Source organism: Ambystoma mexicanum, chromosome 10 (assembly GCF_040938575.1).
Source record: "Ambystoma mexicanum isolate Mex_15411 chromosome 10, UKY_AmexF1_1, whole genome shotgun sequence".
Taxonomy (NCBI): domain Eukaryota; kingdom Metazoa; phylum Chordata; class Amphibia; order Caudata; family Ambystomatidae; genus Ambystoma; species Ambystoma mexicanum.
Window position 1 is genome coordinate 868,028,491 of NC_090932.1, and position 27,279 is coordinate 868,055,769.

The 27,279-nt window shown below is 44.3% G+C and overlaps 1 protein-coding gene across 9 annotated transcripts in view; it reads right to left on the bottom strand.

The window, feature by feature from the left end:
• Nucleotides 1-214: 214 nt before the first annotated feature.
• Nucleotides 215-27,279, bottom strand: part of TMEM44 (transmembrane protein 44) — a 450,231-nt gene continuing 423,166 nt past the window's right edge. For 3 of the 9 annotated variants that reach the window (XM_069618578.1, XM_069618571.1, XM_069618575.1), the window contains one exon: nucleotides 215-781. In XM_069618578.1, the coding sequence (XP_069474679.1) occupies nucleotides 641-781 (141 nt within the window). In that variant the 3' untranslated portion in view covers nucleotides 215-640. Of the gene's footprint in view, nucleotides 796-9,715; nucleotides 9,778-27,279 lie in introns of all 9 variants that reach the window. The other 6 variants (XM_069618573.1, XM_069618577.1, XM_069618572.1 and 3 more) reach the window with 3 other exon arrangements.

Here is a 27,279-nt window from a genome sequence, read left to right on the forward strand (position 1 = left end):
GAACATCTGTGCTTATGCTCCTCACTAGATAGAGGCTGGGTAGGGCTGTGCTGCATGTCTAGTGCTTACAAATTCCCCAATACACAAAGTAAACTTTTTTCATAAAAATAATCTCCCCAACGTTTGATGGAGAAAACTAATTATGCTCTGCAGTACTCACCATTGAAGTGGGTGTGCATAATGTTTTGTGGACATAGACTGTACAAAGAGCATATTCCAAAACCGATCAACCAGAATTTATTTCTCCTCTAGTTGTATACGAACTTGGTGCTCTTTTATGGCTCAAGTATTGACAAAGAACATTACAAAAAATTCACAGTGTAGTCCTATCCATTATTGTCAAGCACGAATATTGTACATATGGATCAAATTATATTTTACGCTCCATGTTATTGTTCTCTAAAGAATAATAAGATGCATGTTCCTTCTTACATCTTATTCACCAATCATGTTAACAGCGTATTCGGTGAAGACACATCATTTAACACAAGATTGAATATGAAAGCAGAAAGCCAGCTTGAAAATATTTTGATTTGTCTGTGAATTCTGAAAGAAATAGTTGTCTTCTTCCACTGTGCGTTTTAGTATCACCAGCTGTTGCTACTGTCTTTCCTGCCAAGGTGCCATCGTAGTCATGTAATCATGAATTGCATGGCAATTGTCTTGCAACGTCAGAATCATCTCTGGATCGCAGGTTGAGTATGGAGCTATCATGCGGTTCGATGTTGGACATGTCCACATTGCCGCTGTTCCACTGGTGATTCAAGTCTTCAAAGTCCCACTGTGAAAAGAAAGCTACCGAATATTAGAATGTCAGTGGCTACATTGAGAATCTGTATTCTTTTTTGTCAACTTCAATTTTTCTGTATTTGTTAATTGCCATACAGAACTAAACAAAGGTGCATAACGCATTTAATAAGAACATTATTCTAAATTACAGTGACAAACATTTTCTAAAATATACTAATTTTATTAAAATGTAAAATCAAAATCTGATCATGTTACTGTTACCATATAGCATGATCCAAAAGCCATTAAAACCATCTTACATACATGTGTGGCTGAAAAATTAATTAAAAACCTATATATATATATATATACACTGTGTTTTAAATTGTACAGGCAGTCTTCCTAAATGTTACTATTGTGAGCCACTCTGAGGGTGGCAAGGACATCTTTTCTTAATCTTAATTCCATCACTACAACTTTCTTTCAAATTAGTAGAGTAATGTCCAACAGAACATATAAAATACCACTGAATGCCTTAGTATATCAATATCAAATCCACCGAATATTTGTGTCCTACAAGCCAAGCTCCCCAGAATTCCACACAAGTTGAATGTAATAAAGCTGACTAGCCAAAGGGTCATCCACTACAATGATACGTTGCACTGGGCTGTGGTTTGACATGCTACATCACTACACACATTATTATAAACCCTCATCCTTTATAGACCCTACATTTCTTTGACAGTCAAGAAAATGTTTCATTTTGGCTATTAGGTGGTGCTCAAAGCACTACCTATAAAGCCGAAACTATTGTCATTAAAATAAGGGCTTTAACATGAGAGCTTGAAACAGGGGCTTTGGATGCAGGTTTGTTGTAATGCTTTTAAATGTAGGTTGGCATATGAGGATGGATGCACGGTAGTTTGACTATGTGTCCCACCCATTTAATGCCCATTGCTAAGAGAAATTTACAAGAATTTCCTCCCATTCTCCTTCCAGCCACACCTCCTTTTGCACTATTTGGCTCAATTTCTACTGTGTGCTGGATTTGTCGGCCATTTTTACTTCCAAAATGGCGCTGCCATGTTTAATTGTTATTAAAAAGTTATTTGACTTGATAGATGCTTTTAAAAATATTCACTGCATCTTTTCAGTTATGTTACATATTGTAATGCATTTTGTATTGAAAAAAACAAGTTACTGTTAGAGTTACATTTGGTTTTAAAATGGCTATGAAAATGTCCATTACCTTACGTATGGGTTTGGTCTACTGTTTTCTGATGGAAGCAGTACCTGATTGGATGCGCAGTACACTAGTGATGTGATTGGCTGTTGAGTACCTGTTTGTTTCCCAAGACAGCCATGAGCCATTTTATTTCAGCATTGGAAAAGAAACATAAGGATGTTTATTGTGTTTTTATACATAAAATGTGCACTTGTAAAGTTGGCCAGCCTATCTTGCAATGCAAACTATTACCACATCCGAGTTATCCTTGTGTACCGTCGACTTTCACTTTGTTTTACAAAAGTTGCAAATATGTCCCGGCGTCGGGTTAATGCCGTTAACCGGTCGCTAGGACCTATTTGCAATGTTAGTTAAACAAAATGAAAGTTGGCAGCAGCTTGGCTTTCCCTATGCCGCTGCCGACGACTTTCACTTTTTTTTTCTTCTAAAGTTGCAAATATGTCCCAGCGGTGGGTTAATGCTGTCAACCCACCGCCGGGACCTAATTGCAATGTTAGTTAAATGAAAGTCAGCGACTTTCACTTTATTATATTTATTTCTACTGCGCCATAGCCCACAGGCAGCAAGGCGCAAATCAGACAACATAAATAATACAGGGAAAAGTTAAGTAGCTGAGAGGACTAGTTTATTCGAACAGGTTTGTTTTCACATTTTTACAGAAAGTAGGGTAACTTTCCTCTGATTGCAAGGATATAGGAAGTTTGTTCCAATTTGTTGCTGCTTTAGTAGGGAAAGATCTACCTTTTCCACTGGCTCTTTTAGAATGCGGGATAAACAAAAGGTGAGTGGCACCTGAGCGCAAAGTCCTGCTTGGGGAGTATTTTCTTGAAGTTTGTCTTCGGTAGACTGGAGCTTCTCCATACAGTCATCTATGGTCCAGAGCCAGTGTCTTAAACTGAATTCGTTTCTCCACAGAAAGTCAGTTAAGCTCCTTCGTGTAGTGTGAGATTTGTTCCTTCCTGGTAATGTTATCGATGATCCTGATGGCATCATTTTGACCTATCTGTAGTTTTTGGATATTCTTTTTGCTTGCTGCGTCTAATAGGGGGTGGCAGGAGTCTAGCCGGGGCATGATTATGGATCGAACCAGGGTTTCACCGTTTTTTGTGATACCAAGGGGTTTACCTGTCTCAGGATTTTTAGGTGGTAGTGTGCATTTTTGGTCGCTTAGTTGACATGCACATCTGCATTGAGAGATGCCTCAAATATTGTTCTCAGAGTTTTTATTTTTTCAGCCATCTTGATGGTGCAGGTGCCTAACCTAAAATTTGTGTACGCTTGATCTAGTTTCATTCTAGCCTGGCTGGTTTCAAAGATCATGAGCTCTGTCTTAGAGCTATTGAGGCAAATCCAGTTTTCGATCATCCATTCCTGGATGATTAAGTATATGTGGTTGAGGGTTTTTGTATCTTCAGCATGATCACCACTAAGGTCCATGATAAGCTGGAAGTCGTCGGCGTAGTTGTTGAAACGAAAGCCCATGCTTTCTAGTCTGTCACATAGTAGCCTTATATAAATGTTAAAAAGGATTGGCGAGATACAGGTCCCTTGTGGTACTCCGTATTTGATGGAAATTGGGTCTGAGCAAGCCCTACTTTGTTTTTACTAACGTTGCAGATATGACCCAGCGGCGTATTAATGCTGTTAACCAACCGGCGGGACCTATACGCAATGTTAGTTAAACAAAATGAAAGTTGTTGGTGGCTTGGCTTTCCCGATGCCGCCGACTTTCACTTTGTTTTCTATTTGCAGAGCAGGAGCGCTAGAAATAGAAAATATGTTTAACATGCCCTACTGTCCTGTGGGGGCCTGGGCAGTAAGGCATGTTGTACAGCCCTGTGTGAGATGCCAGTGGCCTGCAGTCTCTGTCAGTGACATCATTTTCAACCAATGGGTGAGCTCGAACTCCTTTAAATGAACCACTAGGGAAGTTCTAATAATGTCTGCGAGTGAACCCCCCTAAATTCGGGTGTTTTGAGTTTTGCACAACCTCGCTCCTGGTTTATCCCCTGATGCTGGCCAATATCAATGCATTACCAGCAGTTCATTTCTTGTAAGTGACTTAAAGGATATGGTTGTGTCTTCTCCAGAAACGGTGATGATGCCTAAACTTTTTTAGATTTCACATTTCTAAACTGAAAGCTATAAACATCTCTATGGTTATAAATTGAGGATCCTGCCCTAGTTGCTGTAGAGCAGAAGGTCCGAAACCACAGTTGCCTTTGTCTACCCAGCACTCATTTGTAAACATTGTGGGCGTTTGCTCTTTATTTCACTTCCTGCATTTTACTGCAGCACTTCTTAATGGGATATGTTTGGCAGAGCTATGTGAGGTCCTTCTTGCTGGAATAGCACTAAGCAATGCAGGCCAGAACCGAGGTCCACTGGCAGAGCTGTGCGAAACAGCAATGGTAATTTAAGTTTTCATTGACGTTCATTCGCAAAGGCGCATGTGTGTATCTGCTGGAATCGCTGGGGATGTGACAGAAATGGATTGAGGTGCATTAGCAGAGCTGTGTTGGTGGAAGTGCCAGAGTAGCAATGTGTGCTGCAGTGCAGAACTAAGGGAGAATAACAGAGCTGCGTCGGGCCTCCAGATAGAATTCAAATGGCACGAGGTGGTGACTGCAGGGCGGACAGAGGTGCATCCACAGAACTGTGTGTGATGGGGCAGATACCAGACCTTGCATGGATCTGGGTGCAGCAGTTCATAACTGGGGCTCCTGATTCTAGGCCTAACAATGTGGTTGTCATCCTGAACAAGCACTGGCAATGCCAACAGTTTGTGCTTTTGTGTAGGCATGAGAAAGCCACTTGCCTGGCACTGCCATAGTGCTATTGCTGGCAATTGATGGTAGCAGGTGCAAAATGGTGCGACTGCCTGGGCATCTAATAGCTGTGCCTGGCAAATGCCTGATACTTATATGCTAGCCAAAACGGTTGGCTTTGCCAATGCTTGTTTCACTTGCTTATCTTCAAGTACGTTTTAGCAGATGGACCCTTAAATCTGGTTTGACGCTATTAGGGGTGGGGGGAGAGTCCCTTTCCTGAGGTCTTCTGACAGACAGACAGTAATCAGCAATTGCTGCTTGCAGACCCTGATTCCTAATAACACAATCTATGTGTATCAACAATGCAGTAATTCCACAGATGGTAATCCAATCACAGCGCTATTTGGTATGCGGCCAAAGTTCAATGCTCAATGTAAATGTCAATACCAGGCTTCACAGGAAATTAAGGGTTGAATCCCCATTTTAATCCAAACTCACCAATGTGTGTAATAAACTAAGGATCATTTTTGCTGAATACGCTAAATACCTTGGGGAGCATGAATACTCCACCATGCGATTCATCAAAGAAGCAAAGCAAATACACTTTCTTAGCCCACTGTTTCCAGCCACCCAAGCACCCTTCCCCGGGTGGTGCCATCTTTTATTCTTTGTCAAATTTGGGGAGGTAGCAGGGTGCCTCTCCCTGTTGCCTCCCCACCACCACAAAACAAACTCCTCCTCCATCCCTTCCCTATCCAATAACCTGCTGGACTGGAGCTTTGTGCTTCGGTCCCGGCGCTCCTCCCAAACCCGGCTGCCCCCACAGAAATTGAAAAGGGACTTAGTCACCGTTCCCTATAGTTGTGGCCATCTTGTTATTTTTCTTTGCCTTGGGAGATTGCCGTTGCTTTCATAGCCAATCTCCCAAGAACAAAAAAGAAACCATTTGCATCCCTGGATAAATACCCCGATGTTAATGGCTTTCACCCCTGCTGTGGAGGTGAACATGGCCTTTAATGGCCTCCAGCCCTCGCCTAGGCCCCTACTTAGGCTCGGGCTGGCAGGCTGTTGAAGGCCATATCCGCCCCCCCTCCTCCACAGCAGGGGTGAAAGCCATAATCTTACCTTTGGCAAGGACCCTTCCCAAATGAGATTTGAATTTCAGATAAAGGAAGCAACACATCCCAATGTATTTATAAGCTGTGACATTGGGTCCCAGTGCCAGGTTTCAGTAGACTTTTTCCACTCAAAAACCACAATCTAAATCTTATCCACATTGACATCCATAAAATGATTGAAAAATACTCCCCAGGAGCACTCCGTTTGCTCTGAAGCTCAAAAATACAGAGGTCTCAGACTGGTCCTAAGAGCAGCAAAATGTTGAGCATCAAGATTTGAATTGCTTAAGGAAACATAATTTTGCACATTCAATGCAAAATCGACCAAACTAAATTCTACGAGTGATAGTGAAAATGGAACGCCGCCTTAGGCTGCTAAAAGTTGCTATCTTCCTAGTGCAGTTTTGCTTGAGCCCAGCTGATTTCGTCCAAGTCACCATTGCACGTCGCTCACGAGGGTGCAGCAGTGGTGAACAATGGCCCTTCCGCTCCCTTATCCTAGTTCTTTTCTTGGTAAAGTCATGTTGACACAGTCTCATTTCTCAAACACTTCAAGAATAGTTTGAAGAATACTTTTGCTGCTGCATCAACAAGTGCAGTTAATCTATAACACTTAGGATAGTCTCACATTCATTGCTGCAACACAAATACAATCAAACAGTCAGGGATTTGGGAGGGGAGCAAAACCTCCAAGAACATGGGTTGGATTATTCTTACACACCAATGAACATCCAATTTTTGCACACAAATTGAAATCCTTACCAGACATGACAGCACTGGTAATAACCTGTGCACAAACACATGCAATCCTCTAAGAAGAGCGGCTGTTCTCAATCATGATCTACAATGATGGACAACTGCATAATGGCTCAAAAATGTCACTGGTACAAAGACAACGAGGAACCATTGAGGCACGGCTAAACCTTATTTCTAGACCACTGGAGATACAATTTCTCCAAATATTTGGCCCATCATTAATAATGCAATTCTGGTTAGCACATAACCAGTGTGAGGTTCTCCTCCAAACTAGCAACCACAATGTTCTTGCATCATTGTTGCAATTGCATCCACCCCGGACTATGCCGAACAAAGACTTATTTTCTAAGCTCCAAGTCATTTCATAAAATATGACATGCATTCAGCCACACGTATGCTTCCTGCGGTATTTAATTGGCGTTACCTGCAATGCTCCTGACGTAAGGTTCCATGGTGAGGCCAAGAGCACTCATCGAGGGACATAGGGCAGATAACCATTACAGTCCAGCCAAGTCGGGCTGTAGTGTCATTATTATTCACATTGGGGATTGGTAGAGAAAAGCATGTGAAGAGAAAAGCATGGCAAGTATAAAAAGTATAAGATTAAGAGCAGTTCACTCACCCTTGCATAGGCCAGCATTGCTTGTGATGCTGGAAGAGTAGAGAGATAAGAAGGACTATGGAAGCAGAGCTTTGAGGGAGATTGGTACATGGGCTTGACAGTACCAAGATCGAAGACCGAGTATGGGGCAAAGGTTGGGATGGCTGAGCGAAAGACTAAAGCGTGAAGAGTCAGGTGCATAGGTTAGAAAGCCATGATGTGAAGGAAGCACAATAGCGGGAAATGGTGGATTAGGAAGGAAAGTGGTTGTTAGCTTAACCCTTAACCTCATTAAGAACGCACGCAAGGATGACAGGATACGTCTTACTTCTCTCAGCACTTTATTAGAACTAACACCTCTTCCTCCGTGAGGCTCCTCCTCTTACTCCTGACCACTCTGTCCTTTAACCCTTTTGTGTCCTTCACTTTCCCTTGTAACAGAGGCAAAGGTGGGAAACATGCAGCAGGGGAAGCCCAGGCAGAGACTGGCAGGTGCGGGCATTCAGTCTAGTGCGGTGGTGTGCAATGCACATCAAAAAGAAGGAAATACAGAGGGCCAGAGGAGAATTGGGAGAGGAGCAGGAGAAGGAAAGAACGATCGACAGTTCTTTTTTTAAAGTTTGGGGGAAATGGGGTTAGCAAGGAGAGCAAAGGCCGGTGGAAGGGGCAGCAACAAGAGCGAGAAAGAGCAAAACAGCGGCAAGGAGAAAGAAGTTCAAAGGGATGGAGAAAACAGGGTGAAAGAAAAAGATGGAGACAAGATTTTGAAATAATATTGGGGAGTTCAAAAGGTCACTTGTATATTGGAAAAAAACATTTTGGGGGAATTAGAGAGGAAACGGTTCACCGTTAATTAAACTGGATATAACCAGTGAAGTTGGAGATCAAGGAAAAGAATGTGGGCAAAGTCAGGGCATGGATGTGGAAGACAGTGGGTAGAAAATATTGGGCGAGAAATAGCTTTGAACCCATGATGAAGTCCCTTGGCAAACCCATGGCCATGCTAAAACTCGAGTGTTTTAGTTAAGCTTTACAGACCCAGTTTGAGGGTTTACCTGGCAACTCTGTCTTTGAGGAAACAGGGTTTGGGGGGATCCCCCAAATAAAAACCTATTTCAATACTTTTTTTCTTTCTGTAACATTTAATTAGTTCAAATTCATTTCGGTAACATCACATAGAACCTGACTGAAGCTGTGGTGGTGATTGAGGGCCAGGGTAATTGGAATCCACGCTAAGACCGCAGCATCTGATGAAGAGGTGGGATGTGATGTTCCATCTTCAGCCCACAGCAAGTTCCCTACTGACTCAATTCAATGCATTTGTGGTCAGAGGAGAGTGCATGATCGACGTACACATGAGAAACACCTCAAGCCACTGGTATGTAGGAAGAGCAGTGAGAGTGAGGCACCATTCCCTCAGTGGAAAATCATGTGTTTGGTTCTTGTGTTGTATGTTTTATTAAATTCTTTTGTATCAAGGTTTGCAATATGAAATTGCACTTGCATAGAAAATCCCTGTTGGTTTATAAACAAGGTGCTCTCTGCTATGCAATTAGTTCAAGGGAATCTGTCCCTCACCAATGTTTTCTAGAAAAATTGCCCATCGTTGCGGATAAAGGCCCCATCAGATTTTCTAAAGGGTTTAGTAAATTCAGCACCAATGGATCATGCCAAACCTCACTTGGTTCAGGATCTAGACTAAGGTCAATTGATACAGGCAAAGGAATCCATCGAGAAGGACAAAAACCTACCCTTTCTAGGAATTGATCTTTAGTGCTCACACATGTTGGTAAGGTCATCCATTTCACTATCTCGTGCAGCGGTATGAGGTGGACGGCATCAGGCAAAAGTCCTTTTAAGATTAAGTCCTCTCCGGCTCAAGTTTCAGCCCCTCCCATCGGGAAGATTACCCAATTGAACTAAGTCAGATTGATCAGATTCCCACAAATTTTCCAGCCCTTTCGCCTTCTCACAGTCAATAAATGGTGATCTCTGTATTAAATAACTTTTGATATGCATTTATTTCCATTTATATTTGTTTATGGGATAGCAGATTACAAATGGTTTTTACTGGAGTCCAGAATCATCTGTTTATTCCCATCCATCACTCAGAGAGAGGAGGTAATCTTGAATGCACAGGGAGGAACACTACGCCAAGACGCAAGCCTTCCAAGAAATTATATATCAGCCAATACCAGTTAAGTGCACTGTGCAGTAAGTGCAAAGATCTCAGAAAAGATCAGCAGATTCAAATAACAGTACTGTACATTCATTAGCTCTACACTTTGGCTTTGAAGCACTTTATTCTATACTTGGGACTCAGAATCCCTTCTGGGAAACGTACCTGCCGCCTTTGTGGCCATGAAATCGAAGGAGAATACTTGGGTGCCATTGCCAGAATCCCTTCTGGGAAACGTACCTGCCGCCTTTGTGGCCATGAAATCGAAGGAGAATACTTGGGTGCCATTCCCAGAATCCCTTCTGGGAAACGTACCTGCCGCCTTTGTGGCCATGAAATCGAATCCAATCGTCATATCCTGACGCTCTACCCTGCTCCTATATAAAATTATGTTAAAGGTTACAGCTCAATGGCAAATCGTATAGAACATATTATACCAGATCAATGTTTGAGCACTCTATACTGTGCAGACTCAGTGGTAATTACATCAGCAGCACACTCAGTTTGGAAAAAGGCTTTGCAAAAAATAGGTACGGACGAATCTATACTTCAAAGAACACATTATATTTTTGCACAATAACATCTTCCTCATTTAGATTGTCTATGGGAACTTGTTTTTTATATTTCTATTGTGGATTTTAAACAGAAAAATCATGTATTCTCTAATACACTTACAACGTTCCTTATTGTATGTATTTTTCGAATTGCTTATTGGTGTCTTTTCTATATAATTATTGTTTAAGACTTGTTTAATAGCCCACGCAAATAAAAAAAGAAAAATTGAAACAAATTGTCTATAAACCCCTGCAGCACAAATGCCCCTGTAGAAGGATCTTTAGCATAGGACCAAAATATTAGCGCATGCAGTTAGCAGCAATAAGGGTGAACCAGTAATACAAATTAAGCTTATAGCCGATCAATTCAGCCCCCCATCAACTCAGTGAGTAAAGATGAAACCCATAAATGTCATGGGCACTGTAAATCAGAAGTTGGGGGTGGTGAAATAGGGTTCACTAGGTGAGGTATAAGGGTTTATGTTGGTGGCTGGTGGATTTCCCATTGAGAGCAAATTGTGGATTCCCTGGACTAATACAGTTACCACACTGGGCTACAGTTTGAGGATACAAGGGTTAGTCTTGTGTTGTTTCTGGGGCGAGGTGTAAAATAGGTTCCATACAAACAGGCTTCCGCTGAGTGGACATCGAAATACGAATTGCAAGGCAAGGGATTGGAACAGATCAGTGTGTCTCACAAACTAAGCTATTGGGCAGCTCTGGCCAACAATAGTCTGGGAAGGATGCTAGCCTTGTACGGGGAAACAGGTCAGTGGGGACATGGGGAAAACATAGGAGGAGGCCTGGCCAGAGTAATATCTCAAATGCAAAGAAGCTCCCATGACCTCCCCCTGCTGACTCACATAATGAGATGACGAAGCTGCTTGAGTCAGACCAAAACGTATGCTCAGACCTCCAATTGTGGTGGCAAGCAACCCTCTCTGTGAAGTATGTGCTGCTGCTGAGAACAATGCAGAGTTTATGCTGGCAACACGTACACACCAACTATTTGTAGGTTTGGATGTGTGTTCTGGGCTCTTTACATTTTTCTTTTGCAAATGGTGAGGCATAAGTTACTTATCTGTAACTGCTGTTCTCCAGCATTGGTATCTTTCATAGATTCTCATGCTGTGAATATTCCCTGTTGTCAGGCTGGGCCTACTCGGTAACAGAGCAGTTTCAACTTCAACTTAAACTGAAACTTTCAGTCATTTCTGTGCTCTAGTATAGTCACTTTGGGTCATACTGCCCACAGCCAATAGAAACATCTCTTTTAGCTCCTCCGATGACAGCCATCTACAGATTTTGGCAAGCGCACATGAGAGGTGGTATGAGTCGAAAGAAGAGTCAGAGGGGTAGGCGTGAGTGGGTTGCATGTTGATCTATGAAAGATACCAGAACAGGAGTTACAGGTAAGTAACTTATTCCTTCTCCAGGATTGGATCTTTCCTAGATTCACATGCTGTGAATAGATTACAAAGAAGTATTAAAACAATGCCTACGGGCAGAGGCAAGCTCAATGCACACACTTAACACTGCAGACTTACTAACCTCATGCAAACAGGTTATGCAGAACCGATTGACCAACACTGGATTCTGCTGCTGAAACCCTGAAAACACCGTAGAATCTGGTGAATGTGTGCACCGACCTCCAGGTGGATGCACAGAAAAAGTCCAGCAGTGGAATCCCAGAGAGGAAAGCAGAAGTAGCAGCCACTGTCCTGGAGGAGTGAGCTCGGGGCCTATCTGGAAGCGGCCTACCAGCTTGGCCTGCCAGATTGTTGATAGCAGAAGGAAATGAAAGTTGCAATCCACCTTGACACTGAACATTTAGACAATGCTTTCCGAAGTAGGACCTTAGGCTTGTGGAATGTCAAATAAGGAGCTCTGCAAGATGTTATGGCCACTAACAAGGATGGACGGATGCCTTGTGTAGACGCTCAAAGGGTGGCTTCTTCAGCCTCGACAGGACCACATTCAATTCCCATGTGGGTGCTAGGTGTTTGACAGCAGCAAAGACCTGAACAAACCACGCAAAAACTCTTTCACCAGCCGGTGGGACCAAAGGGTAGGGACACCCAGAGACCGATTGCATCTGGAAATTGCAGCCAAGTGTACCTTGATTGAAGAGTGTACCAGACCCGCTTGAGCCAGGTATAGCAGATATGGTAAAATGTATTGCAGCCAGATGCTGTGAGGCTGCAAATGATGACTCCGGGACCAAAGCACCTCCATCTACTCTTGTAACACGCCAAAGTTGACGGTGCTCTAGCATGAGCCAGAAACTCCTGGCGGTCTTGTGGTAGCAACAAGGATCCAAAGTGTAAGAACGCAGGAGCCAGGCCATTATATTGAGTGAGGCCAGGTTGTGGTGCAGCACTGCACCATGATTCTTGGACAGCACAGCCTGGTGGTGGTTTCAACCCAAGTCGAGCAACTGACGAGTGGACGGGGAGGGGGCGAGTACCAGAACTGTCTCATCCACACAGGGGCTACTGATTTCAGTTTGCACTGATATAGTTTGAACGTGTTGATGACCCGCGCCACCAACGGGATTGGAAGGAATGCGTACAGAAACATCCCCTCAAATGCAAAGGCATCTCCCAAGCTCGCTTGCTGGGGGAACCTGCTGGCGAAGATCTTGCACCATTTGTTGTCGTAGGTTGCAAAAAGGTCCATCTCCGGTGTGTCCCAAGTCTGGAACAACCAGTGAAGTTGATTGTTGTGTAGCTCCCACTCGTTGCCAGAGCGCAACTCCCTGCTGAGAGACTCTGCTAGGGTGTTGTGGACACCGGGTGCAAGGGAAGCAGAAAAATTTGGTTTTGTAAAGCCTAGTACCAGAGGGTCTGAGCCTCCTTGGACAGCAGTGGGGACATTGTCCCACCTGCTTGCGGGCGTAGAACATCTATGTGGTGTTTTCAATAAAGATCTGTATCAACTTTCCAGGCAGCAAAGGGAGGAAAAACTCGAGGACCCCAAAAAAATGTTCCTCGGTTCAACCAGATTGATTAGTAGCAGCTTCTCACCTGGAGACCATACACCCCTTAAGTGTAGGTCTTGACAGTGGCCCCCCCAGCCTTCCAGTGAAATGTCTGTCATGACGGCAGCCTGGTGGATGGGCAGTCAGAAAGGATCACCCTCTACCAGATGGGCTTTGACTGATCACCAGCGAAGACTGTTTGAACTCCCATGTCAGAGTGATGCGATTGGACCCAGACACCTGTACCCAACGAGCGTCCAGGAATTCCTGCAGAGGCTGCATGCATAGCCTGCAATGAGCAACCAGAGAAATGCACAACAACGTCATGCCCAACAGTGACTTAACTGCGGACAGACATCGCTGGAGCCCCCCTGAGATAATGCACCTTGGCAAAAAGTGTGGGGTCCCGCTCGTCTGAGGGTCTTGTAGTGCAGGACACGGTGTCAAGTTTCGCTCCCAGGTAGAGTGCCTGTTTCGCTGGTCTCAAGCACGACTTTAGGAAATTGATCGAAAATCCGAGGAGTTGCAGTCATTGGATGGTGGATGCTGTGTTGTTTGCTGCTACGGCGTAAAAGAGGGCCCTTACCACCCAATTGTCTCAGTATGGGTAGACATGGATGCCCCGCAGGTGTAGGTGCACCACCACTGGTGCGAGGCATTTGGTAAAGACCTGCAAACCGAGCGAAGGCCAAAGGGTAAAATCTTGAATTAGTAGTGCAACCCAGTCACCGCGAACCACAGGTAGCATCCGTGTGAGTGGCGATTAGGGATGTGGAAGTATGTGTCCTCGAGGTTGAGGGATGCCAGGAAGTCTCCCTGCTGTAGTTGAGACAGGACTTGTACAGTCATTATACGATACATTTGCTCTTTGAGGAATTTGTTGAGTATCTAATATGGGCTTCCAACCCCCTGATTTGTTGTGCAATGTATTTTTACCAGGAAATAGCATGAGTAGACTCCTGATGATAGTTCTGTCTATCGCATATTTTCCACCGCCCCTTAGGCCATCAAAGCCCGCAGCTCTTGCAGAAGAAGATAGTAGAGCATTTCCGGTTTGCTTACGGGTGAAATGTTTGTGGGAATGCTCAAGAACTTCAGAGAGTGACCCTGCTGGAGAAGGGAGGGCACCCATTTGTCGGATGTGATGGTCCTCCATTCCCTGATGAATTGTGATACTCTTCCTCCTAGTGGGGTGCTGAAATAGGAGGGTTTGACCCCGGCCGGGTCATGGTTGCTTGCCAGACTGACCTCTGGACTGGGAGGAACCATGCCAACACTGTGCTCCTCGATAGGACTGCAACTTCCTTTATACTGATTGGCTTATGAATATGCCAACGCCTTGTAAGAGGAAGAGGATTGGTAAGAAGGACTGTTGTCCTGTGAAGTCCTGCTGAAAAATCCCTTTCTTGAGCAAAACGACTGACGACTCTGCTGCAGTGTGCCAAGGGAGCGAGCGGTCTTAGGGTCTGTCTTGATAGAGAGTAAGGTTTTGTTGACGTTCTTTCCGAAAAGATCAATGCTGTCAAAAGGCATGTCGATGATCTTATCCTGCACCTCCGGTGCCAACCCCATGAGAGAAGCACTGCTCCATTACCAAGTTGAAGTAATCCTGTGTCGGAAATGTCCAAGGACAATGAGATGGCATTATCTGATGCCAACTCACCCTCGTGGAATATGTCCATTACCTCTTGATTTTTGTCACCCAGCAAAAATTCAAGGATCGGCACAGCTTGTACCATAGTTCGTGATCAAACCTTGTGAGAATGGCCATTGCATTCACATCCTTGATGGTAGTGGCTGCGGTTGTTATGACCTTCTTGCTGAAAGCATCCAGGCCTTTGCCCTCCTCTCACGGGACCAAGCAGGATGATGAAGGAATCACTGATCTTTTTCTGGCAGAGACGACTGGGTCCAGCATTGGCTGTGTGCAGAGGCAGATGGGAGCGGTCTCAGTGCCTCTGTGTTTTTTGTCAAAATGTTCCTTTTTCGATGGCACTGTAGAGGGATGTGCCATGGTAATGAGGCTGTCCTCCTGGATTTCATCCTGGAGTGGGATGGCCATTATGGACTTCCTGTGATGTTCTCTGTGCCAGTATAGGAGGCTTTCCTTGCACTGTTAGTCCGGGACCAGGCCTTTCCTATGAGTGCATGGAATGAGCCCACTTCATCCGGAGGAGTCTCTAGTAGGGACCTCATCCGGCTTGCCATCGGCCAGGACAAAATCATCAAATCCATCTGTAAGCGATGTATGAGTGGAAGCCACATCATTTTGCTGCTCTGGGTCCTTGTCCATCCCAGTGCCGGAAAGGTGTAGAGGGCTTGTCAAGCATCTGTCCTCACTGGAGGGCTGTGCAATGTCTTTCTCCCTGGGGGATACAAAGGGCCAGGAGTGTCTCCAGAGCACCGGTGCTGTGGTTCCAGGACCAGTGACGGATCCGGCAGCCTTTGTTGCAATATGGACACCAGCGTAGTGAGGGTGGAGAGCATGTCCAGAGAGATGTCCCTTGACGTGGTTGGCTGCAATGGCAGCAACTTGTCCTTTGATGGGGTTGGATGCATTGGCAACAAAACCGGTGACGCTGGCTTTGCTGGTGCTCTAGCATAACTTGGCCTCCTGACTGGTGAGGTAAGGCATGATGGTGGCCTGGCAGGTTCCTGTGGAGAATCAGGAGGACATAATGGCCTCCATATCCCATTCATCAGAGGAATACAGACTTGGTCCCACCACTATTGATGGCTGTGTCTGCAACCCAAACCCTAGTATGGGATATGCGGGCATGGAAGCGCTGCCAGAGCAGACAGTAGAGGTAGCGGTCGCTGAGGAGGTAGCAGGAGCCAATGGTGCAATACTTGAGACCACTTTTGGTGCAGCCGCCTGGTTTGTCGTCGACAGGCCTGTGGACGATTTCCTCCATGGCACAGTTGGTACAGCTTTTTCGATGCAGTCATCAACAGGGTCGGAGTCTGTTTGCTCGCTGTGGTAGTCAAGTATTTCATCATCAACAGGTAGTTGTTCTTGGCGTCATCGAAGTTGAGGAAGACATGGTTATCGATAGTGTTGAGGACTTGGTCATAGACAACGCTGGCGCTGATGGTTTAACGGTTGACGGCGAGGACTGTATAACAGCTTTTGATAGCTGAGACATCTTTGTAGATATGAATGGTTTCAGGTCAACTGATCAGGGGAAAGGGGATGGCATGCCCCTATCCTTAGAAACAGCTGAGGCACTGATTTTCCTCAGACAGGAACTGTCTGCTCTTCCGTTTGACGATTTTGGCTAGTTGCAGGACATCTCCCGTTGCTTCTTCTTGCTGCTGGAGTGCTCTTTGTGTGACCTAGACCTCTTACTGGAGGTGGTTTGCTGGTCCATCCTGCCCGTTCAAAGGGATTTATGGCTCCATACAGAAGCAGAGCCAGAGGCCCCACCAGCTATATCAAGCCACGCAAGCCAACATCAATAACAATCACAGACAGTTTTATTAGAAAAAAGGGGCAAATCTTGCATTCCTGTATACTATTTTGCGGATGAAGGCAATACAAACAACCGTTGCGTAGATCTTCAATGTATTCGTTTTTCAGGCTGCAGTGAGTACAGGCCTTTAAAAGGCACCTCCTTCTAGTCTCAGCCATGAGGTAGGCCCAAGTCGCAGACAATGAAATCCTACAGTAATCATTGCTGGGAACAGGCCGTCAGACTCTGTACCATTACCGTTAGCGACAGTTGTCACGGGTTGTCGAAAGATGGGGTTTTCTTTGTTAAAGATGGGATATAGATATAATATTTAACAGATATAAGTATAGAGAGATTTTTGAGGACTCCCAACATGAACGTGCAGTAAAAGATCTGAAGATGGCCGACAGGGGAGGAGCTAAGGGAGATGTTCCTATTGGCTGCGGGCAGTGTGACCAAAAAGTGACTATACAAGAGCACAAACGTGACTGAAAGTTTCAGTTTAGGTTTAAACTGCTATATGTTACTGAGGATTCCCATCCTGACGACGGGGAATATTCGCAACATGTGAATCTATGAAAGATCCAATGCTGGACAATATAAGATACCTTATTGATATTTCCTCATAGTCATGCACCATCCAATGCTTTACTCCAATGCTTTAAATCCATGATTTAAGGATTTCGAAATGTTTTATCTAATGGGGCATAATATTGTGGCACTTATAACCCAACAGAGATTGGTAAGAAACCTTATTTTTAGAAACATTTTGTATACATAGTTTATACATAGTTTTGAAATAGGTAAATACAACAAACACACCTGCATTAGGGCGAAAGTTGTTCTCCCACTACAAATCTCTCCTTTGCAAGTGGTGTTTACCCTGCAATAACTTTAAATTTAAAAGACTTTGGAGAGGTTGGGCCTTCTACTGCACACACATTTCGGGTGAGGCTCGAGGGGAAAAACAAAATGACCGAATTAGACCTTGGTTGTTCCTTTCCCTTCCCATTCCCATTCCTGGCTGGGTTTGAAACCGGCCCTAGCCGGGTACGCTGCCGGCCATTGGTACTGGGAAGAGGGCATCATAGGAAGAACCGACGTAGAAACACTGTGTGGTCAGTAATGTCAAGTATTTGACTGATTATTACTCAAAAAACTCCTGCCCCAATTCCTGTCTTTGCAAATTGTAAAAGTGTATTTATTTTTTTTAAACAGAAGAACAAGAAAAAGCAATGATAGCTTTTGGCCCATTTAAGTCTGTCACTGTAATTGGTTATTTATAACGCGCTTAATACCCAGAGGTTTCTAAGCACGGACCCGGGGCTCGAACCTGTGTTATCCTACTAAGACATCCAGGGATTCAGAGACTATTGGTGGTACAGTGACTTTATTGTATTGTGAAGAGAATAGGAGGAAATTAACAAGGTAGAAAGTCTGAGTACCAAAAGTCCGACCCTCATTTGTTCGCATATGTATATGTGGGGGGGGAGTGGTACAGTTAATACAAATGTATAGGCTTAAGGTGGGGAGGATCTGGGGGTGTCTCCCCCCACATATATATATATATGCAAACAAATTGGGGGGGGGCAGACTTTTGGTAGTCAGACTTTTCTACTCGGTCATTTCACGCAGATCCTTGTGAAGAGCCCACTACTGGTCTATGTGGCATAACATTGTCTGGCAGGGGCTTCAAAAGCCAGCCTGGGCAAACATTTCACCTTGATGGGGCCTCTCGAAGCACCCCAACGAATTGAAAAGGGCACTCATTCTAGCTGGGTCCTTTCCTGTGCAACCTGATGAAACTGTGGGCCCTGGGTAATGTCTCTCCCCTGAATAAAAACCATCAACAAAAAAAAACACACCATTTGATTTATTGGGAACATTTCAGAACCATCAGTGCTCTTTATGTGTTAAACATCTCTACCAAAAGGATTTTTGGATCTTACCATGTCACGAATAGTGATTAGACGCGACCTCTTGGCACCAGGGTCGGATTGAGACAAAACATAGACCCAGTGACGAGACAGATAAAAATGCCCGCGTTTGCAAATCGCCATTTGCGACTTTTTGCCACATGCTGTTTGAGTAGCAGGTGGGGCACATTTTTATAGAGGTTGAAGCTTTTTTCAGCACTTTGGGCATACCACAGGTGGTCCCTGTGAACACCCGACAGTACAAATCCCATTATTAATGGTCCTACCCTGGTTATTAATTATTATAGTAGCAATCGTAATAAATACGCTTATTCGGTAGAAAAACATTCCATTAAACTTTATAATTCAAACCACATTTCCACAAAAAGGGGCAACCAAAAGGTCTAAATTCATAAAAACAATATAATCAGTAAAAATGACACGCTCCTACATATAACAACGAAATTATGTACTAAAAACAGCATACAACATATATTTCAGCTAAAAGGCCTAATGATATTTCTTCGGGCAATATAAGTATCTCTTTGCATAGACAGATCGCTCCTGTTTTTTTATTTCAGGAGATGATTCGCCTACATTTTGATTTGGATTCTGCAACTTGTAGTCCTGAACTGCTAAAGGGGGAATAAGAAATAAAGTATGTGTTGCTGGACAAGCATCTTCATAAGCATCTCCAGAACAGGGTATGCTGCTATGCACGTGACTGTCTGCTTCCAGTGATCCCCGTACAGCAAGTCTGCCAATCTCGACTAGACTACAAATGGAATGCAGAATGTAGTCATGATATGATACGATATGATGAGTCATTTATAACGTGCCTGTAGACAAGTGCTTATAATTACAAGCGCATGTATGATATACTTAGTTTTCGCTCTATTATATCCACAACGTGGAACAAAGAAATCACTTTGGAGGGGGCTGAGATGCAGGATATTGCAGGGCAGCAAAGGGTACATAGCATTTCGTCCAATATCACAAATGTCGATGACTATTAAAGCAAAAGTCTAGATAAACCAATAAGGTTGAGCCTAACAGAAAACATGTTTTCCTGTCCCAAAATCACACTGATCCAGCCCAGGAAAAAGGAACAGTACTTTAGGGAAGCACAGGCTTCTTTTCCCTGGTGATAGGATTGTGGTAACTAGTGGGGGAGACTAGTGTGCCTGGAGTCTTTAGCAATTAACCACTGGGCTGAAACAGTATTTACTTATTTATTTATTATTTGCATTTATAAAGTGCACAAACAGCTCGGGGGCAGTATAGGCGCCCAATAAGTGAACAATAAATAGAATAAATAAATATAGGTAGTGTTGTGCCTGGGGAATGACAATGTGAGTGCTTCTGTTGGTTGTATTGTATGTACAACCTTGGTTGTACTCTGCGCTTAATATGTAAACTGTAAGTGCCAGGGCTCAATTATTTTCTAACATGTCAGGATGGACAGCTCCCTGCCTAATGTTGCCACCACCCATGTCTACTCCCCATGCGGTCAACATGTATGGGGTTAAAGCTGCAAGTCCCACCAGATTATTGTGGTTGACGGATGTACTCAATACGCCAGATGTGTGATTTACAAATGCCAATCAACATGCACATAAAATAACATATTCGTTGAGACACGTGTTTAAGTTTGTCTTTAAACACAATCATCATTTACATTGTGGCTCGGATTCTAGAGGTGTTTATTAAGTGACTGACAGTTAACATAATAAAGTTGCCAAAACACCACATCATAATCAAACTGTGTCTGAGATAATAAGGACAGGGGATTGTAAATAAGTGCCAGGGCTGAGCCCTGGCAAACACCTTCACAAATTAAGCACTGGTAGTACCAAGTTAATCAGATCTGCAGGAGAAAGCTACTGATACTATAGGGAGCTTTGAGGGGAGCATTTAGACAAGTGTGATTTAAAATTGATTTAAAATTGGGTTTAGAACTACAGAGCAATAAGCTGCAGAGAGAGAAGGGCAGGAGAGAAGGGAAGGAGGGACGAATCACTGTAAAAGGAGTCTATGAAGTGCAGCTTTTGTGAGGGGATGCAGATTTGATGACAGCTGATTGGATTAGTGCAGGGATCTGTAACCTTTGGCTCTCCAGAAGTGTGCCTACAACTCCCACTAGCACTAGCTACCATAGTCCATAGAGAGGGATCATATGTTCATGGGGTCTGTACGCCAAAACATCTGGATCGCCACAGATTGCTGACACCTGGATTAGTGTGCCTGGGGCACTATCCTCCCTCTGCCTTACACCCTTCCCTCAAAGGGGCAAAGTTTGCATGAACAGGTGATATTTAAGATGTGGTGGAAACTGGTGTGCCTGGAGTCTTTAGCAATTCACCACAGGGCTGAATTTCGGCACCATCGAAATGTAGTTGAGCAGAAGGTGATATTTGTTGATAGCATTAAAGTATCCAGGAAGTTATGTGGGACAAATTTAAGAAACCATCATTTATTTTCCCCCAGTCATGATTTGGGCTTGGGCGTATTCGCCTTCAGAAATAATTTGCCATGCCAGCTTGTGTTAGAATTGCAATAATTAACTTACCAACATCTGAGAGAAAAACGGGAGGGAGACGGGAGTTGAGCCAGTAAGTGTTCGGTACCCAGAGTAGAACCTTAATTGCATCTGCATGGAATTGTGCATGTTCAAGTTCCAGATGAGCTGCCAGGTGCTATGGTGTTCAGCGAGTACCCCATGCAGGGCAACCTTTTACCATAGTGACTGATCACAAGCCACTGGTGTCAATATTGTGCAAGAGAGGGCTTGATGGCATATCTAGGAGGATAGTGCGGTGGAGAACTGGGATGCAAGGTCTCCATTTCGAACTGGAATACATACAATATTATCAGAATATGGTTGCTGATGCTTTGCCAAGGAATCTGTAACATGAACCTGAAGTGGAGTTTCAATCAAGAGGGGGTGAGATATTTGCCAATAATGGCATGTTTGATGAAAAGCAGAGGCGGTGTTCTGACGATGAGCTGTACAAGTTGTTGGAGTATACATATAATGGATGGCCTTGTGAGGAGCTGCCAGAGGAGCTCAAAGGAGCTCAGGGGATACAGAAAAGTGAAGGATGAGCTGGGAGAGGTGAAGGAATGGCTGTTCAGATCGGGAAGAGTGGTGATGCCAGACGGAGTAAGGGAGATGATCATGGGTATTGCTCATGATGGGCATTTGGGTGTGAATAAGACCAAACGGCTGGTTAGAGCTGATTACTGGTAGTCGTAAGGATGCGGATATACAGAAGAGTTTGAAGGAGTGTTGAAGTTGTAGAGTGAGTGTTAAGGTGTTGCAGGTGAGGAACCCACCTATAAAGGAAGCTGTGGTGCCAGAAACAGTTTGGGATGTGGTAGAAGTGGATATACTAGGTCTGCTGAGTGTGAGGGGGGCTCACGGGAGCTACATTGTCGGGGTTGTAGATGTGCTGACAAAGTGGCCAGAGGCAGGGTCAGACTGGCCTATAGGGCAATAGGTCCACGGGCCAACCAAAAATGCAAAATGCTGTTGTGGGACTTTTTTTTTTATCAAAGTGGGCCACTTGTTTGGCCAATGTGGGCCAGTTTGATGAGTTACTTCACTATGCGGCTACATTCTTGACCAGTGTTGCTGAATAAAGATTCTTTAAAATGCACAATTTGCATCTCATTTCATTAAACAAACTCCCCCTTGGGTACTATCCACACAGTCTGTCACAAAAGGAATTAATTGCCGTTTGCAACAGTGGGCCACTTTTTCATTGGTGCCTTTTTATAGCCCAGTCCGAGCCTGCCAGAGGTGTGTCTGATGAAGGATATTTGTGTGAGGAGATTGCAATTTCTAGAGTCAGTGTTTTCGAGAAAAGGGTTTCCCCGGAAGGCGATTACAGATAATGGTCCGCAATTCGTCGCCAGGAAGTTTGAGGAATATTTGGCAGAGAATTGGATGAAGCATGTGACATGTGCACTGTATGGGAATGCAGTGGTAGAGCAATTTAACCGCATATTGATGGATGTGGTCAGACTGTCTTACCACAGGGGGAGATTGGACCCGTGCAGTAATGGAAAGGGTTTTTAAGTACAGGATGGCAATGCATGATGTTATAGGGATGGCTCTGTTTCAGAGTCTTAGATGTCACAAACCGAGTACTAGTTTGTGTCTGGGGTGGTTGGGAAGAGCAGGGGCGATCACGATGGATGAAGGGGAAATGAGAGACAGGCATAGGAAGGGAGGTTGGATGGTAAAGGAGAGATACAATAGATTGAATTGTGTGAGGGAGGTTCCCATGCCAAAGGAAATGGCGAGAATCAAATTGGGGAAAAATGTGCAGAAGGCATTATCAAGATATTCATGAGAAATTGTGGTTGCAGAGGAACTGGGAAATTCAGTGAGACTGGAAAAGGCAGAAGTATGGAACCAGGAAAGGGTGGCAACAGCATCAGGGAGGGGACTGCAGGAGCGTTCCCGGGCTAGCATTGTAAATAGTTAGACAATGTAAATACATTAATTATTGTGTTTTATGGTTAGGTTTTATGGAGGGGAGGAGGTGTGTTGTAATGACTGTAGTATTCAAGTAATAAAATGTGAGGTCATGCAGGAAAGCAGGAGAGCTGGGATGATCTGGAATGTGGGGTAGGAATGTTGTGGGTTGAATAAGAGAATGTTGAGAGAAGAGAAGGAACAAGGTGGAAACACTGTGGAGCTGCTGCTGTACTCGTAAAACTTGGAATAAAGAAATTGAACCAACTTGGAGGAATCTTGCCCACATTGTTGCCCGGCTTCACCCATTGAGGCCAAATGAGCGCCTAATGGAGTGAAAATGTTTTCGATAGTGGAACAGTAGGTGGAAAGTGCTTGAGGCGTAGAGTTCCCTGCAATCATACTGTTCGGCATGAGTAGACCTGAGCTACCAAAAGGACACTTGAGCGTGACTGGTGTACGCTGTATTACTAACTTTTACGCTGTATTACTAACTTTATGTAATTCAGTCTCATAAAGTTAAGTTTGGAGTCAGGCTATTTGCTAGAGTTCATTTTATTTCAACTCAAAAGAAAGTTAAGTCTTAGTGATAGTCTGAACAAAGGGTAAACACTGAGACCATATGGATCAAAAAAGTTGCTTGGAAGGGAAGCACATGTACAGAATCTGCAGTGCACACACAGGGCCGTAGTGTGAGCATATGTTCTCGGGGGAAGAGCCCCCAGTAACTGAAACAATGTATAAAAGGTGGCCTGCAGGCTTATTCTTGAATAATCATCTTTAAAATACATCGCATTGTGAAGCATAATTACCAACTAGGTTGGCTGAAAGGCCATAGCAGGTATAAGGGATGGTTCATAGGTGAACTCTGGATGTAGACAGGGCCTGACCGGGCAAGGCCCACTCATAATCTGTAAATGCCCACTCTGCAGCCCTGTGTGGGCATTTACAGATGCTAATGTCACTGCGGTGAGCCCAACTACATTAGATTCAGGCCCCACTTGCTAGACAATCCTGGCTACGCGGCCACCCACTACTGCGAAATTATCCATTGCCGTATCCAATAGGGTCATTTCAGTGCAGCAGAAAACCTTGTACAATTCTAAAACGCATCAGAAGAAACCTCTTCCCTGTGTAAACAATGGGTTTACATTGGGCTGTTCGTTTCTAGCTTGACATCTAGCAACCAGTGATACAGGAAAGCCCAGCGGAGGGGTCATTCCCATCTCCAAAATAAAGTCAGATTGCAAATATCAACCATTACAAATCTATTGTCCAGGGAAAACAACTACCTCTCTGCTGTCGCAGGAACAAACGATGCGCCATATAGAAGGCCAATACGAGTTCATGTGTCAGAAAATATGAGCATCCTATTCTGTGTGCTAGAAAATAGGTCCCTCTTGTGCCAGAGAATATGGGATTTCGAACGACTATACCACTACTTTCCATATTTGAGTTGTGCACCAGAACAACACAGTAGAACCCCTTGAATCGATTTCTGTAAGACTATCCAATATGTTATGAAGCATTTCTAAAGCGCTGTGGTGGGACCACAAAGCACTGAGGCAGTCTGGCCCAACATTGCATGAGACCGCCTGAATAAATAAACAGGCATAGTACCCAGTCACAGAAAACCTTCCCATCACTCACAATGCCACATAATGATTGTTACTCAGTTACTCAGTTCACCCGGGCAGCAATATTAGATTTACCAGGCAACTTTTTGTTATTGTAGTCACGGGGGCTTTACGTCCCCCTCAAAAAATAAACGCATGTACTCTCTCTCTATCTCTCTCCCCCTCTGTCCAATTTCTGTGCATACAGTCCTAACTGTGTCTCATCTCTCTCTGATAACCAACATCCCTTAACCCATTCAATTCTGTGTCCCACCTTTTGCATTTCACCTCTCTTTGTTAAATTCTTTGTACCTCGATTGTCTCTCTGCGTTGCAGGTCTCATAGCCCAGGTCACCTAGTACATGCCAAATAAAGGAAAATGGAGCGGTTAACTCTGGTTCCACCCAGAATGTAATAGTACCAGAGGAACGATGCAGGGAACGCAAACTATTCTGAGGAAACCAGACCGCGGATGAGGACCACCAGGGGGGGGGGTCACACTTGGGTAAGGTGCACTTTTTTCAGAGAACTCCTATAGGCAAAGCGGCTGGAGCCACAGGTTTGGGAAAAATGACTTTGGATTAAGCGCGCAGGGCTGGTTTTTAGAAGGATTTCGCAATCTACAGAAAATCAGTCAATGTTATGCCAAGAAGCGTTCCCCCAGTAAGCAGCAGTAGCAAATGCAGGCCAGCGGGCCACAACAATGATATAATCCAAGCCAGCGGGCAATCATTTACAAAGCCAAAGGCCTGCAATCGCCTCCCTCCATCTTCTATCTTCCTGAACTAGCTCATCTTTGTTAATAAGACAGAGTTTTGAGCAAGGAGAGATGTCTTATCGCAACACTGGTGGATTGCTTGCAGACCTTAACAGATTGTTCAATGAGGCCTGAAAAAAAAGGATGTGCCAAAGGCCATTGCCGCTTCTCGAAAATTAACTCTTCCTGTCAGTGGCGTATGAAAGAACGTGCTGGCTCAGATGTATTGCCTGCTGTGGAAGAGGATACAACTGGGTAGCCGAGTGAGGATCAATCTTACTATCCAAAATGGCTTCTCACTATACCAGCATGGATTATGCAGGCAGTCCATGAAAGAACCAAGGCCCTGATTCATGGAAGTGTTTTATAATGGCACAATCCCATAGGAAAATATTCTGCGAATCAGGGCCTAAGTGTTTTTTTCGACAAAGACAAGTCGTAACTAAATATGCCGACGTTTCATCCATTGATGAATACTATTGAGACAGTATTTCATAGTAACCTTCCAGGGCAATCTTATACACAAAGTTGCATGGTGACCAAATGTGTTAAATGGTTTATCAGATGAGGAAGGATCATCTGTTTAATTTGATACCTTTTTCTAGATGATGTGCCACAGCCTAGCCTTGAACTTTAAGACCCATATTTGCCAATGTATTTAGATCTGTTGTCCGTTATGCTCTCGCAGGAGCGAGGATATACAGAGGCTCATGCCAAATTTAAAAAGGCGCTCAAAATTCACGTGATGGATAAGCTACCATCTCCCAGAAACTACCAAGAGGCCACCCAGACAGTAAAGGAGCCATCCAAAAAAACAAGATACATAATGTAACCTAACAGATATATTATTTTGTTCTTACTTTGTCTCGGGAGGATAACTCATGGGGAACAAGCTCGCCTTGGAAGCAAGAGGACGCAGTGCAACACAGGTTCGATCCCGGGTTGCCGCTCGCCTTGGAAGCAAGATGACGCGGTGCAACACAGGTTCGATCCCTGGGTCCGCGCTCGCCTTGGAAGCAAGATGACGCGGTACAAAACAGGTTCGATCCCTGGGTCCGCACTTAGAAACTTCTGGGTATTAAGCACGTAATAAATAACCAATTACAAGTCAGTTGAATTGATTTCCAAGATAAAGTTACTTCAAACACATTAGAAGGTTAAATCTATAAAAGAACTCAATTTCCTCTCTTCCTAAAAGCTATGAGAGCATCTCTAAAGATGATTTCTCGTTCAAACAATTCTAAAACCATCTCCCTTTAACAGGGCGGTGTGCACAACATTGCCAACTCAAAAGACCCTCCAAATAAGCGAGAGAGAAGAGCTGGAGCTGGCTTTGACCTGTGACAATTTAAAGACGCCAGAAGTTGACGGCTTCATGCTTCTAAATGGGCATAAGCCAGACCGCCTGCGTACCTTTTTGGTAAACCAGTTTTCAGGTACATCGTTTTTGATTTATTCTCAAATTTGTGTTTGCAGGCTATAACATGTTCAGGATTTCCTCCATTTGGAAAGACGTGCGCTCCATGGCTGTGTTCCACGTTCAGGTGCTAGGGATTTTTAGAATGAAGTTGCCAAGAGGTTAAGGCCACTTGCAGGCCCATTGTAGGAAGAGTTGCAAAGGAGTCTTTCCTCAACACCTAGGCCATCACATCGCCCCTCGCACCACCTGACTCCCTAGACGCCACTTGCCCCTCTCCACGCCGCCACCCGATACAGATGTACCACTCCTCTGTGCCCTTCTGTACCCTACCCCCGCTGTAGATCTGTTCTGTTCTTCCCTCTGAAAAGTGCTCCATTATGCATCTGTACTGTTATAATTATAATTGTTCCTTTATAACACGCTTAATAACAGCGAGTGGTTTCCAAGCGCAGGATTGGGGTTCAAACCAGTGTTGCGCTGCGTTGTCTTGCTTCCAAGACAAACGTGTTGCCCCTGTGCTATCCCTCCTCTCTTGTGTACCTCTGTAAAGTGCTCCATTATGTATCTTTATTGTTATAATTATAATTGTTCTTTTAAAACATGCTTAACACCAGCATGTGGTTTCTAAGCGCAGGATTGGGGTTCAAACCTGTGTTGCGCTGCGTTGTCTTGCTTCCAAGACAAACGTGTTGCCCCCTTGT